This window comes from Schistocerca gregaria, chromosome 4 (genome assembly GCF_023897955.1).
Source record: "Schistocerca gregaria isolate iqSchGreg1 chromosome 4, iqSchGreg1.2, whole genome shotgun sequence".
NCBI classification, from domain to species: domain Eukaryota; kingdom Metazoa; phylum Arthropoda; class Insecta; order Orthoptera; family Acrididae; genus Schistocerca; species Schistocerca gregaria.
In genome coordinates this window covers 714,484,699-714,501,131 of record NC_064923.1, presented here as the reverse complement: position 1 = coordinate 714,501,131, position 16,433 = coordinate 714,484,699, and the positions used below count along the sequence as shown (strand labels likewise).

Genomic DNA, 16,433 nt, shown 5'->3' with positions numbered 1-16,433 from the left:
AGTATGTATAAAGTATTGATAGTTATTTTCATCGTGATTCATGACATCTATACTATGAAAGTGATACTACCAAAATGTACATCTCTTTGTCAACACTGTGACATTTACTTTTTCAGACAGGCAAAGTAGTTCATCACACGAGAGCAAAGAATTACAAGATAGGGTGGCTGCTGTAAAATTACGTATTGGTCAATAACCAGTTGTCCGTGTCTGTCTTTTAGGATATGCTTGGTACGCATCCTAATTGATATCTCATAGATCTGTTTTCAGAAACATAAATCATATGGGTTTTCCACAAACAATGTACTGGAAAACATGTCAATGCAATGTGATTTCATTCATGTATTATGAGAAATATTTATGTTTTGCCTGTTTCTATGATAAGTTTCGGTCCACAGATTTTGAGAATGCTCACGAACAGTCAGTTATAATTATTCAATAATATACTTTAGGTGTATTTTTGTACTATGTATTACAACGAGAATAACTGTCAGCCTCCTGAACTTTTATTTCAAAAGAGGGCAAAGAAAAGTATTCTGATTATCAGAATATTAACAGATACACCAGAAAAATATCAAAAGAAAAAAAAAAGAAAAAACACCACTGCCAAGAATCAAACACGGACCAGCAGTGTGGTAAACTAATGTCTCGATTGCTTGACTAATGACCTCACTCTGTTAGACACATTGAATGATGGAAACCCACGCAACAGCATGAAAACACAAAAACAATAACTTAAACATTATTAACTTTGGACCCCAAATTACATTCTGATAGATGTTTGTTTCCAGATCATCTTTCTGTGCATTACGATTTCCTGTCATCAACTTTGACCTTGATTTTTTTTCTAAAACTAGGGACTGTCGAGCAAAATGTTGAAAAATGTGTCGGACCCTCACCTCAAGAGACTTAAACTGCTGTCCTCCTGAATAGGAGTCCAGTGTTATGACCACTTGCTCAGTTTTGTGCATCCGACTTCACTTGTGTCAAACAATATGTCACGTTTCTGACACCACAATAAGTTCTGTTCATGTAAAACAAAGCAATGACCAACAGTACTTCCATGTTGACATTGTGAACCACACCACTAAGGCCTAAACATGTATAGGAACTGCATTTATGATGGGAAGTAGCATTTACCCAAATATACTGACAAACTTTAGAGGCAGATAATATTCTGTGCAGATGGTTGAGAAACAGATTTCCTGTGTCATTTCTTCTGGTGATACCAATAAACACCTAGCGATTGTAGAGCAGTCACTGATCAATAAGTCCCTCTTTATGCAAAATAACCCATTTCTTTGAAACTTCAACAACATCCTTCCTCATTCCTTCCACTATTTCTTGATCTCTCCGACGACTGATACCCAAACATCACTCAAAGTATTATTTTGTCACTTTTTCAACCTACGCAATATCCTAGTCCATACTTCTACTATCCCTACATCCAACCAAACCCAGACCCCCTTGGATTGTGCTACATGCTAGTTGGATGAACCCATTGCAAATCTGACTGAGAAGAAGTGTAGCTATTGTGCCTTAATACTTTTCACAGCTGGTATTACGTCAACTGTTAAAACCCATTATTTATTTCAAACATATTGGCAAGGTGACTCAGGTGATCATAAGTAGTTGAGGTAGACAATGCAGTAGATAAAGATGGATGCATCACATATACAGGGTGCGGCAATCAAACATGCATTTTCTAAACAAGTGTAAAATAAACACAGCTGCAGATATCAAAATTTTATTCATACAATCTTATTCTACATTAAAAAGAATTTAAGAAACATCAACACATTTTTCATTGTTTGAAAATAACATCAGCAAGATGGCATGCTTCTCGATCACGGCATTCTCGCAGGTGATTTACGAAGCTGTCTGACACATGACCGAGCATACCCTGAGGAATTCTCTCAATCTCCAGCCGGATTCTTGCTTTGAGATCACCAACATTATGAGATCTTTATTTGTACACTTTGCTCTTAGTAAGGTCGGGTGAATGGGCGGGCCAAGCAATTGCTCCATTCTTGGAAATCACCTGGTTAGGAAAAACTTCATTGAGAACATTAATGCTCACGCAGGCTATGTGACTTGTTGTTCCATCTTGTTGAAATAATGTTTCATCATTCACGGCATATTGACAAAGCTAAGGTATGAAGAATGTCCTTAACATTGTTGAATAGCACTCAGCATTCACGGTAACAGATTGCCCTTTTTCGTTCTCAAAAGAATAAGGACCTAGTATTCCCGATGAGGGCATTGCACACTAAACTCACACTAGTATCTAAAGTTCTGTTTGTTCACATATCCACTGTGGGGAAAAATGTGCCTTGTCACTCATCCAGAGGTTGTAAACAAGCTCCTTGTTTTCTTCAATCACAGAACTGCTGTTGGACCACGAAGTCGTCGTTATTCAAAGCGTTAACCACTTGGATTTTGTATAGGTGGTGATGTAAGTCTAACCTCAAAGTCCTTCGGACAGTCCTGTCAAAAATTCCAAGCACAACACACTGATCTCCGGTGTCTTCTTCCCACAGCAATTCTTACACGTTCCACATTATATGGAGTATGCACTGTCTTCGCTCTGCCACCTCTTTTCCTTGTTGTTTCAAAAACATTTTCAAAGTTTCCATCCCAAGTTTTTATTGAGTCAACTGAAGGCATCGACCTATTACGATTAATTGGAATATGCACCCGCAAACAACACTGAGTGTCTACATAGCTACCGCTTTGGTAGAACGCTTTCGCTGTAAATAACCGTTGTTGCTTAGTACACTGCTCCATGGCTACTGAAATGCTGTTTGTTGGAGAACACAGTGGTGACCTTGGTTGCTCGATCCCCCCCCCCCCCCCCCACTACTTCCAACACTTCCTCGCACTAATAATAAATGCAAGTTTGACTGCCGCTTCCTGTAATATGCCTAATTGCTGTGTAACAGTGGTAAACAAAAGTGAAGAACACAATTTTTTATGTTTTTAAGAAAGGGTATGTAATTAATAATGTTATTCACATTATTGTGAGCATATTTTTCAAATATTAATGTAATTATATGGTATGTTACAATATGTACAATTTCTGTACTTGTGTAACTCTCAAATCTGTGCATTTATTTCTTTTTGTATCCAATATATCATTAATTATTGTCAATTAAAGTTCCACGAACTCTGTTCCGTTTAGCATCCATTTCAGCCTGTGTCTGTTGCACAACCATTTTCCTCTTGTTCATACCCTTCCTTTCCAACTGCTTTTCGATGATTCGTGCATTGTTGGCATAAGAATCAGCAACTTCTCGCTGTAAAGAAATTAAAAAATTAGTCATAAATACAATACACAAATGTTTCGGAAATACTTTAATTCCAAGCTTTACAAAGATACAGACAGAATTGTGTGCCAACTCTCAAAGTTTAGGGTAGAGTATAAAATAAGTGAAAATACTGGCAGGTATCATATAACAAATAAGGACTATACCTTCCAGGAATGAACTAATTTCAGCTATCGTGACATCAGTTTTGTGTTGGGAGATCCCATCTACCAAAGATGATATGTAGCTACTATGGGACCAATGGCAATGGTTCTGCACTCAAGGCATGGGCAGTGAAATGATCTCCAGCTAGATCATAGCATCAAACTATCCTCAGTCAACTGTGGCAAGGGGAGATAGGCCACAATACTGACAAACTCTGGGATTGCTGCTCAGAGCGACATATGTGTAGGTGAGATGACACCTCACACATATGTATCGTCAGCTCTATGATGAAACCAGAATACGTACAGCTCAGGGCAAAATTTTGAATTTCAGAAAAGCAAATTGAAAATGTTGCAGAGGGCCTTAAGAATATAACAACTTCATCGAGATCACCAAAAACATTTGAGGTTGTTGGATAACATGATGGTGTATCTTACTAGGACTGTAAAAGAATATCAAACCTTTACTTGAGTATTGGTAAGAACTTTACCAGAACCACCTTTTCTCTGAACAAATCATACAGGCAGAAGAGAGACAGATGCTAGCCATTACTGAAGCCAAAGGATAAGTGAAAAAAACCTGGTTGAAAGTGTTGACATGAAAGTAAGCAAACCTAGAAATTTCTCACGAGCCTCTCTGGAGATCCCATATGTCCTAAGAATATTTCAGAAGTGACTGCAAATCATGTGGCAAGTCAACTGAATGTAATGGCACAACAAATGGCAGGGCAACTATGATATCTGAACTGTGGAAACCAGTCTCTTGAAGATGAAAATTCAGAGCAACTGGTGCCGAGGGTTGGATAAATTGAGAACTTGGAATCAAATCATTGAAACAGTGCTTCGTTTTAAAATGTAAATCCCAAAGACATGGAGGAAAGCCATTTTGATCATCGTGTTGAAACCAGGAAAGGGACTAAATGACGCAAAAAGTTTCCAACCCGTGTCATTGCTCTATGAGATTTTTAAGATCCTGGTATGATTAACATTCCAGTTAATCAAAAACCACCTAAAAGAGAAACTTATTCACTATAAAGTACTGTATATTGATATTAAAGGCACTAGAAGCTAGATGCAAGTCTTTCACGAAATGTTCTTGTGATCTGCATATGTTTCAGTGCTACTTGTTTTTTGACAGGTTCCCTGCAATCATGCTACAGATCTCGCTCCAGCTGTATGGAGATTAGTTCCCAAAATTCCCATCCAAAAGGCCACTTGTCGATATTAACTTATTTATCGACAGGTTTTTTGTTTTATTATTTTATCGTACTTTCACCTCCACTCTGGGACCAAATTCAAGATGTGGCACTTGTTGTTTTGCTTCTCTGCAATAGTTTTTAGGCAAGACAATGTGAACTACGTGTAGGCATCTAAGAGCTATTATTGTATTAATGGACTCAGTATTGTACTACTTATTGCTCCTGCCTATATTTTTTAGGACCATGGCATTGTGCTGTATCCACTTTATAATTGACACTCACAAGTAATAGCAACAGGCATAAGTATCATTTTTTATCTTTAATTTTTAAAAACATTGTAGCAGGATGAATGAAAAACAGTTAAGTAAGTCAATTGTAAATAGTGCAGCACGTGAAATAACGCAAAATGCCATAAACTGCCAAGTGCAGGTGTGAAATGAAGCCTGCCGACTCCAACCACTGTTAGCAAGAAGGGAAGGAGCAGATTATGTAAAGGAACACCAGTACCACAGAAGATGCTTTGTAAATAAAAGCGAAATGCATCTGGTGTAATTCTTTTTAATTACATTGCAGTCAGCTCAAGACAGATAACCCCTGTAATCCATGAAATCTTTGTACTCTGTTCATATTAATTCGAAGAACTGCTGCAGGCTGGAGGACAGCATGTAATTGTATTGTCTCTTCAACTATGAAACAGTTCAATATTTTTAATGGACATGTAAATGTATTCCATAAGTAAATGAAGGGAAAAAACAGCATTTTTGTAGCTGTGTTATGTTGTAGAGTAAGAGAGCCCAGGTGAGCTTTTTCTACCCTCTGACTTCCCTAGTCAAACTCGTTTCTGCTTATGCACCTACATAACTGTGTGCAAATTAAATACCCAGCCATAATTCATACAGAAATTATGTTGCTCATGAATTTTGTGGCCTGAGAATGGTGGTAAAATTTTTTTCTGTACTGTTGCTTCAATGAACTAGAGATTGTTGAATGTAGCAGATCGCTTTCTGATTGAGACACATACCCTTCTCTCTCTGCTTTCATAATATGTCTGGAGTCTTTGTCTTGTGCACATAACCACAAACTGGACCTGCAGTTTCTGGTCTTTTTCACTGTACACAGTCGTGACTGGTAGTAAAGTTACTACAGAAATTTTAACTGATTAACATGTCATTTTCATATAATGAAATAACAAGCAACCAGTTGCATATAAAAAATTTAATTTCTTGGCCAGTTTCAGGCACTTAGTGACCTTTTTCAGAAGGCTGTACAGGAAACTACACCACAAAGAAATAGAAGTCAGATAATAATATTAAAATTAGGGGCAAAAGTTTGAAAAATGTTTTTAAACACTGTGGCAGTGATGAATGAAAAACAGTTAAGAAAATCGATTGTAAATAGTGCAGCACAGAAAATAACACAAAATGCCAAAAACTGCCAAGTGCAGATGTGAAATGAAGCCCGTCAACACCAACCACTGCTAGCAAGATGGGAAGGAGCAGATTATGTAGAGAAACGCCAAAACCACAGAAGATGCTTTCTGAATAAAATTGAAATGCGTCTGGTGTAATTCTTTTTAATTAGATTGCACAAATGTATTATTTCAAGGTTTGATTATGAAAAGTGATACAAAAATGGAAATGTAACACAGCAAACACACTTACAGCTTCAATTTCATCTTCTTCTTCATCAATTGTTGACACTGTGACTGAGCTAAATTTGCCCATATTCTTTGTGTGCTTTGTAACCATAATCTTCTTAGGTTTCTCAACAGCAACTTGATTGTAAATTGTAGTCATTGGTCCTTCCCCGGAACTCTTAATAACAGCACCTTTCACTACGAATATTACATTGCTTTTTGGATCATGTTTGTAGTACAGTAAAAGTCCACATCTGACAGAAAATAAGTAAGAATAATTAACAAACAAACTTGGTACAGGAGCCATATTTAAATACACAACAGTATATTATAAGAAACTGTTACATCAACATTTCCTCTTCACAAACAGTTATATGCTTTATGGTAGCAGCGATTGATTGCACCCATTTTTATTACATTTCCATGTGCCACAAGGGAAAAACCAAAGATCATCTAGTCTCTGTAGCTATTATAGTGTGGTCTTTGGGTGACATTCAGAGAGAGAAATGATGTGTTCTTAATATTCTGTGTAAAGACAAGTTTGTAGAACTTTAAAAAGAGCTCTTTGTGTAATGGGCTATGCATATATCTATGATTTTCAGCAACCACTTAGCTATTCTTCAACTTTCACAATGTTTCTTCGATCATTATCCCATAAAGATGAACAGTGTTTAAAGAAAAGTAATGTGATTGTCTCACACTATTTCTTTCATTGTGTATCTATGCAGCCCCAGAATACTCTCAATGGTTCATACTCTTTTATTTACCTTCCTCATAACAAGATCTAAGAATGAATTTCTCTTTCACTTTGAACAGTACACCAAGATATCCGACTGATGCTATGGATTTTCATAATTGGTTGATTCTGTATTCAAACTGTACTGGGATTTGCATTTATTTACACATGCCAGACTGCATTTGCCTGTGCTTAGAAGCCAGCCACTAGTCACTACTCATCAGATTAATTCCTTCCAAATATTCACAACAAAAACAATAACAAATAAAATGCCTAGGTGCTCACAGCAAACAATTCAAATAATTAAAAAGACAATATTTTGTGAATAAAAATTTTCAAGTTCCTAAAGTTCATATAAATCAATAGAAGCTTCATGAAATATCACACATATACTTTCTTCGTATCTAGACAGAAAACTAATTTGGATGAAATTAGCACATTGATCAGTTGGACAAGAAATTAAGCTAAACGCGTTTTCCCTATAAGTTATTCGTCTTTGGTTTTACTGACTTACCCACACAAACAATGGAAAATCTAGAATGGGATAATGACAGTGTTATGGAAAGGACAGGTTGCTACTCACCATATGAAGAAGAGACTGAGTCACAGCCAGGCACAACAAAAGACTGCTATACATTAAAGCTTTCAGCCAAAAGGCCTCCTTCTAAAGTAGAAAATATACACACATTCACACAAGCACAACTCACTGGCCCTGATGTTGGTCTCTGATAGTAGAAGCAATCTGTGGATGGTGGAGGAAGAAAGAGGCTGGGATGGAGTGGGGTGGGGAGGGGGACAGATAGCAGGGTAGGGGTGGGGGAGGTATAGTGCTCTTTGTGAGAGCATGCACAGAGATAATGGGGACAGGACAGGGCTGCTGCATGCATTTGGGAGGTTGAGGAGTGAGGGGGGTGGAGAGAAGGCGGAGCAGAAAAGGATAAAAGTACACGAGGAGGGAAAAATGTTGATGCATTGGTGGAATAGAAGGCTGTGTAGTGCTCGAGTCGGAGGTGGGAAGGGGACAGGCAGGTGAAAGACAGGGTCCAGCGAAGGTTGAGGCTAAGGGTTCAGGAACATATGATAAACGTCCCCCCTCGTGCAATTCAGAAAAGCTGGTGTAGGTAGGCAGTGTGCGAGTGGCATTTGCTGTGAAGCAGTCTTTTTGTTCTGCCTGTCTGTGGCTCAATGTCTCATCTATATGGTGAGTAGCAATACATCTGTTTACAATATTGTCAGTAGAACCAGTAGTTTTACTTTGCATATCAAATTCTTCACTGATCTCTGAAGGCATATTCAGGAGAAATGACAGAAACTGATCAAGCTCTTATACTGCCCAGTTCCAGGGGACACTGCCTTACCAAAGCAACTTTCAGTGTTGGGATTTTTTTTGGGGGGGGGGGGGGGGGGGGATTGTGCTGAAGTCAGGGGCTGTGCTGGCAGTAGCATAGCTACTGGCAGGGTCACCCTAGCCAGAGTAGTCTCAACTGAAGAGCCAGAGCAATCTGCATAAAGACCCAGAAACACTTACTTTGGTCCAGAAAGTAGTCCAGTATTCAGCAGAAATACACATTTTCAGTAAATTGCTAGTAGCCATAAAAACCCTTGTATCAGGTATTCATGACATGGCTTAAACAGAGTTTGAAAGACTTTTTGATAAGCAAATCCTTCTACTCTCTCTAGAGGCTTGGTGAACCAGCTTTCCTAAGGGAGCTGGGGAATGTACAAAATAAAAAGGAATGCTGTAAAAACAACTAGTGCACAAAGCACACCAAAAATCATGAGACTTTCATAAGCATCTTCCTCAACAAGGAAGAAAAGACACTGCCCCATCATCATCATCATCATCATCATCATCATCATCATCAGTGTTCTGCCTAAAGGCAGGTTTTCACATGGTAGTTCTCCAGGCTGTCTGGTCTTCTGCCATCCTCTTCAGGTCAGCATAATTTCCTCTTCCCTTTATGTTGTCTATCACCTTGTATCTCCTTCTTCCTCTCAGTCTTCTCCCACAAACCAATCCTTCCAAAGCATCTACTAGCAAGCACTCCCTTCTCAATGAATGTCCCAACCAGTTCTTTTTCCTTTCTCTTACAACCTTCAGCAGACATCTTCTCTCACCAACCCTTTCCAATACTCTTTCATTACTCACTCTTTCCATCCAGCTTATTCTCTCCATTCTCCTCCACATCCACATCTCAAATGCTTCTAAGTTTTTTTCATCCTCTCATCTCAGAGTCCATGTTTCTGCCCCATATAGTGCCACACTCCAGACAAAACATTTGGCAAGCCTTTTCCTTAGTCCTTTATCTAATTTGCCACATAAGAGTCTCCTCTTTTTGTTGAATGCCTCCTTCGCTATGGCAATTAGGGTTTTCACCTCCTGGTGACATCTCAAGTCTCCAGTTATTGTGCTTCCGAGATATTTAAATTCACTTACTTGGCTAATGGTAGATTGTCATATTTTAATATTGGACAGCCTGTGTCTTGTACTGATGACCATACTCTTTGTTTTTGCTGTGTTTATTTGCATCCCATATTCCACACAAGCTTCATTCATATCTTTGAGCATGTTACTCACTGTCCGCTCACTTTCTGCCACTAATACCATGTCATCAGCAAATCTTATACATTCTATTCTCTTTCCACCAATACATATTCCTCCTTTCCCATCTAATCTTTTCGCGATAATCTCTTCAAGGTATACGTTAAACAACAGTGGGGAAAGGCAACAACCTTGTCCAACACCTCGTCCAATGCTGCTTCCCTCTGACACTTCATTTCCAATCCTTATCCTTACTTTCTGGTGTAAATATAAATTCTGTATCAGTCATCTCTCTTTCCAATCTACTCCTTTCCTCTTCAAGATATTCATCTGCTTGTTCCACTGAACTCTGTCAAAAGCCTTTTCTAAATCTATAAGAACAGCAAAGATTTCTCTACCCTTTTCCATATATCTTTCCCCTATAGTTCTTAGCAGGCCAATAGCATCTCTTGTTCCTTTTCCTCTTCTAAAACCGAACTGCTCCTCTGCAATCCCTCTATCCAACTGGCCCTATAACCTTCTATTCAACACTCTCAGCAAGACTTTAGCTGCATGAAAAATTAGACTGATGGTCCGGTGCTCTACAGTTTTTTTAGTATTTCTCTTTTCTCTATTGGTATCATAACTGTTGCAGCGAAGTTCTCAGGCCATTCCCCTTTGTCATATATCTCGTTACAGAGGTAGACTATTTCTTTTCTTGCCTTGTTTCCCAGACTCTTCAACAGTTCTGCTGACAAATCATCTATTCCACATGCCTTCCTATTCTTTATCTCCTTCAGCGCCTTTTCTACTTCTGCTTCCAAGATGGTAAATCCCTTTCCATCTTCCGGCACATATTGCTCCTCTTCAACCTTAAATTCGCTTTGCATTTCATCTCCTTTATACAGACATTCAATATATTCTTGCCATCTGTTCAAAACCTCCTGTGGTTCTTCTGCTAGAGTACCATCCGCTCTTTCTATTTCCATGTTATTCCTCTTTCTTTTAGATTCAAAAACTATCTCACTAGCCAGTCTGTACATCATTTCATACTTTCCCTCTCTCTCCATTTTCTCTATTTCGTCGCATTTCTGTTTCATCCATTTGTCTCTTGCTTCTTCAGTTTCTCTTTTTAATTCATTATTAAGTTTCCTGTACCTCTTTTTGCCTTCTTCAGTTTCTACACTTTTACACTTTCTGCGCTCTTCCATCTTTTTCAACATGTTTTCTGTTATCCATTCTTTCCTGATGCTTTGGGGTACTCTAATTCCTAGTACTTCTTTGGCAGAGTCCACGAGTCCTTCCCTCATTTTTATCCACTTGTCATTAACACTTTCATCAACACTACCTCTTTGCCATTTTTCCATAAATCTGTTCTCCAAATCTGATGCCTTTCCTACCTCTTTGAGTCTTTCAATGTTTAGTATTTCCTTTGCTTTACCTCTCCAGACTTTTTTCAACTTCACTTGTATTTATCCCATCACTAGGTTGTGGTCTGAATTTATATCCGCTCCTGGATAAGCTTTAGCATTCTTCAAACAGTTCCTAAACCTTTTTTGTATCAGGATGTCGTCCAGCTGATATCTTTCCCTATTCAAATTTGATATCCATGTGTAACCTCTCCTTTTGTGGTGTTCAAATAATGTGTTACCCGAATGAGATTTTCACTCTGCAGCGGAGTGGCCACTGATATGAAACTTCCTGGCAGATTAAAACTGTGTGCCCGACCGAGACTCGAACTCGGGACCTTTGCCGTTCGCGGGCAAGTGCTCTACAAATCTGAGCTACCGAAGCATGACTCACACTCGGTCCTCACAGCTTTACTTCTGCCAGTATCTCATCTTCTACTTTCCAAACTTTACAGAAGCTCTCCTGTGAACCTTGCAGAACTAGCACCCCTGTAAGAAAGGATACTGCGGAGACATGGCTTAGCCACAGCCTGGGGGATGTTTCCGGAATGAGATTTTCACTCTGCAGTGGAGTGTCCGCTGATATGAAACTTCCTGGCAGATTAAAACTGTGTGCCCGACCGAGACTCGAACTCGGAACCTTTGCTTTTCGTGGGCAAGTGCTCTACCATCTGAGCTACCGAAGCACAACTCACGCCTGGTCCTCACAGATTTACTTCTGCCAGTATCTCATCTCCTACCTTCCAAAATTTATAGAGCTTCTGTAAAGTTTGGAAGGTAGGAGACGAGATAATGCCTGCCAACAGCTAAAGTCTGGTTATTTACCATTTTACATGAAAATCAATTTTCCACAGTAAAATCTCAAATTGAAAACTAAATGAGTTCTAGTGTTTTGCTATGTATCCATTTTTGCCTACATAATATTCTTAATTTCACTGGATGAAACCTAACCACACACACACACACACACACACACACGCACACACACACACACACACACACACACACACTGGCAATGGAAGGAGAGGTGGTGGAGTACTGTTCCTGATCACCAAACTTCATGCCAATGCCCTGAGTTAAATTCCAAATCTTTCTGCAGTGCCTCATGGAGTGAGACTGTTCGAATCGACTGTCAGATGGGGGTGTTAAGCTTGGCAGTCTTCTTGGTGTTATTCATGAGAAACAGACAATGTACCAGCACTGGATTTTACTGTTTCCTTTCCATTCATCCAGAATGACACAAACACTACAATATACTGCTTAAGCACTCACTGCAATCCTTTAGTTTGTACTTCATAGTCTGTTGGTTAGCACTGCTGCTTCTAAATTGCAGGGTCCCAGGTTCATTTCCTGGACAAGCTGGAGATTTTCTTTACTTGAGCCTGAGTGTTTGTGTTATTCTAATCAGTTCATCTTATCTTCATCACAAAGTCATGCAAGCTGCCAAAGTGTAAACAAACAGAAAGACTGGCACCGGGCAGCCGAACAACCCCAGACAGGGTCTCCTGGCCAATAACACCATTTTTCACAGTCATGACACAACACACATACACATTTGACAATGCACAGCAGGACAGAGGAAGGAAATGGCTTAGCTACGTCACTAGGACCTTGCCCAGCGGAACCGAGACTAACTTCGGGAATAGTTGAGCACTGGGTAAGAAATCAAATAAAACTAAAAAGACAACAAGAGACCCAACATACACACCAAACTGAGCTACAGATTGTTTCATAGGTGGCTGCATAGAGCAATAGCATATTTAAAGACCACTTTTGCTGAACCATATTTATGGTAGTACACAAGATAGCAACAATGATCCCTAAAGCAAATCAAGTTGAAAAATGTGAGATTTATCATCTACAGTTCCGTATTTTACCATGATTATTTAAGTGTAAAGGAAAACCCCTCTTTTGCAACATTAGTTCCATCCCTGATTCGTTCTTTGCATTTCTTATCCCGCATTCCACATAGCTTGCCACGACTTTTATTCATCTCCTTTACATATTAATTTCCATATTTTCTGTCTGGCTTTCCTCTTGCTGAAAGAATTATTTTTCAATCCTGAAAGCTCAGGATCTAATGTATATTTTCCCTGTTCATGTGTTTGGTAACAATACTACATCTGCCTCTGTCCAAATGACTAGTATGTACACGCTGTATTTGTTATAAATGCTTCTGTTATTTCCTAGCTGTAATAGCCCCTTTTTCAGAGAGTTATTAATTGTTTTAAAATTATTGTTTGATAGGTCACAGGCATAACTGCATAAGTTAATAAGAGACGGGACTGATCCACTATGGTACACAAAACACGTCAGAACACTGTTGCAGAAGCAATGAAAAAACATGCCAAATTCAGAAGAACGCAAAATCCCCAAGACTGCCTAAGTTTCACGGAAGCTCGAAATTTAGTGCGCACATCAATGAGAGATGCTTTTCATAGTTTCCACAATGAAAAATTGTCTCAAAATGTGGTAGAAAACCCAGAGATTCTGGTCATATGTAAAGTATACCAGTGGCAAAAACAGTCAAACCATCACTGCGATAGCGATAGAAATGATACCGATAATGGTGCCACTAAAGTGGCTTTAGTAAATACAGTTTACCATAATTCCTTCATGAAAGAAGATGAAGTAAATATTCCATAATTCAAAACCAGAACAACTGTTAGCATGAGTGACATAAAAGTAGATATCTTAGGTGTTGCGAAACAACTCAGTTCACTTAAGAAAGGCAAGTCTTCTGGTCCAGATAGTATACCAATCAGGTTCCTTTCGGAGTATGCAGACACAACAGTGCCTTTATTAGCAATCATATACAACTGCTCACTTGACAAAGGATCTGTTCCTAAAGACTGGAAAGTAGCAAAAGTCACACCAACATTCAAGAAAGGAAATAGGAGTAACCCATTGAATTACAGACCCATATCACTGACCTCAATTTGCAGTAGGATTTTGGAGCATGTACTTGAACATTATGAATCATCTGGAAGAAAATGACTTATTGATACATAATCAACACGGATTCAGAAAATATCGTTCTTGTGCAACACAACTAGCTCTTTATTCCGATGAAGTAATGAGTGCTATCGAGAAGGGATCTTGGATCGATTCCATATTTCTAGATTTCCAGAAGGCTTTTAATGCCGTTCCTCACAAGCGACTATTAATCGAATTGCATACATATGGAATATCATCTCGGTTGTGTGACTGGATTTGTGATTTCCTCTCAGAGAGGTCACACTTCATAGTGATAGATGGTAAATCATTGAGTAGAACAAAAGTGGTACCTGGCATTCCGGAAGGTAGTGTCATAGGCCCTCTGCTGTTCCTGATTTATATAAATGATCTAGGTGATAATTTGAGCAGCCCCCTTAGATTGTTTGCAGATGACGCTGTAATTTACTGTCTAGTAAAATCATCAAACAATCAATTCCAATTACAAAATGATCTAGAGAGAATTTCTGTATGGTGTGAAAAGTGGCAATAATCACTAAACAAAGAAAAGTGCGACATTATCCACATGGGTACTAAAAGAAATCCAATAAATTTTGGGTATACGATAAATCGCACAAATCTAAGTGCTGTCAGATCGACTAAATATCTAGGAATTACAATTACGAGCAACTAAAATTGGAAAGACCACATAGATAATACTGTGGGGAAGGCAAAAAAGGACTGCGCTTTGTTGGCAGAACACTTAGAAGGTGCGACAAACCCACTAAAGAGACAGCCTACATTACACTTGTCCGTCCTCTGCTGGAATATTGTTGCACGGTATGGGATCCTTACCCGGTAGGATTGACGGAGGACATCGAAAAAGTGCAAAGAAGGGCAGCTCGTTTCATGTTATCGTGTAATAGGGGTGAGAGTATCACTGATATGATACGCGAGTTGGGGTGGCAGTCACTGAAACAAAGACAGTTTTCTTTGCAGCAAGATATATTTACGAAATTTCAATCACCAACTTTCTCTTCCGAATGCGAAAATATTTTGTTGACACCCACCTACGTAGACAGAAATGATCATCATAATAAAATAAGACAACTCAGAGCTCGAACAGAAAGATTTAGGTGTTCCTTTTTCCCATGTGCCATTCAAGAGTGGAATGGTAGAGAAATAGTATGAAAATGGTTCGATGAACCCTCTGCCAGGCACTTAAGTGTGAATTGCAGAGTAACCATATAGACGTAGATGCCTACTAAGGAATTTTTGGTGTAGAATGCCGATGACACGTTAAACTTGTGAACTGGACAAGGACTCTCAGTTTTGAATCATGTGGTGCTCACCCTCATATTCCTTAACAAGACAAATATTGTCCAAGAAGGTGACACATACGTAATAAATTTGAGAATGTTTATTACTGTCCAACAAGCTACGTATTTTATTCGTATAATTTACAATTTTTCATTTTTTCACAGTGTAGTGCTCAATTAATCAAGGGATGCAGTAGAATCCAATTAATCTCCTCTGCCAATATTTCAGCACAGGAGAACCATTCAGCGGTCGACTTAGAATTGAAGAATTTGAGACAAAGAACTAACTAATTTTTCAACTCTATATTTTCCATAGCTTGATTTTAAGTTATTTTTGATATTCTGTGCCAACCCTTAAATGGAGTTTCTTGTGATTTTGCTTTCTCTCCAACAACTGTGCATCACACAATTTCTGATTCCTCTTCTATCTGAAACTATGATCAATTGATGTTGCTGTGGTCTTCAGTCCTGAGACTGGTTTGATGCAGCTCTCCATGCTACTCTATCTTGTGCAAGCTTCTTCATCTCCCAGTACCTACTGCAACCTACATCCTTCTGAATCTGCTTAGTGTAGTCATCTCTTGGTCTCCCTCTACGAATTTTACCCTCCACACTGCCCTCTAATACTAAATTGGTGATCCCTTGATGCCTCAGAACATGTCCTACCAACTGGTCCCTTCTTCTGGTCAAGTTGTGCCACAAACTTCTCTTCTCCCCAATCCTATTCAATACTTCCTCATTAGTTATGTGATCTACCCACCTAATCTTCAGCATTCTTCTGTAGCACCACATTTCAAAAGCTTCTATTCTCTTCTTGCCCAACTATTTATTGTCCATGTTTCACTTCCATACATGGCTACACTCCAAATTCTTTCAGAAACGACTTCCTGACACTTAAATCTATACTCGATGTTAACAAATTTCTCTTCTTCCGAAACGCTTTCCTTGCCATTGCCAGTCTACATTTAAATCCTCTCTACTTCGACCATCATCAGTTATTTTGCTCCCCAAATAGCAAAAATCCTTCCTTTACTACTTTAAGTGTCTCATTTCCTAATCTAATTCCCTCAGCATCACCCGACTTTATTCGACTACATTCCATTATCCTCGTTTTGCTTTTGTTGATGTTCATCTTTTATCCTCCTTTCAAGACACTGTCCATTCCATTCAACTGCTCTTCCAAGTCCTTTGCTGTCTCTGACAGAATTAC

General features: G+C 38.9%; 1 protein-coding gene across 1 annotated transcript in view; it reads right to left on the bottom strand.

Moving 5' to 3' along the window:
* Positions 1–1,730: 1,730 nt before the first annotated feature.
* Positions 1,731–16,433, bottom strand: part of LOC126266916 (STING ER exit protein) — a 38,424-nt gene continuing 23,721 nt past the window's right edge. Inside the window, exons 3-4 of the mRNA XM_049971601.1 lie at positions 6,330–6,558; positions 1,731–3,296 (exon numbers count right to left, since the gene is read on the bottom strand). Of these exons, the coding sequence (XP_049827558.1) occupies positions 3,138–3,296; positions 6,330–6,558 (388 nt within the window). The 3' untranslated portion in view covers positions 1,731–3,137. The remainder of the gene's footprint in view (positions 3,297–6,329; positions 6,559–16,433) is intronic.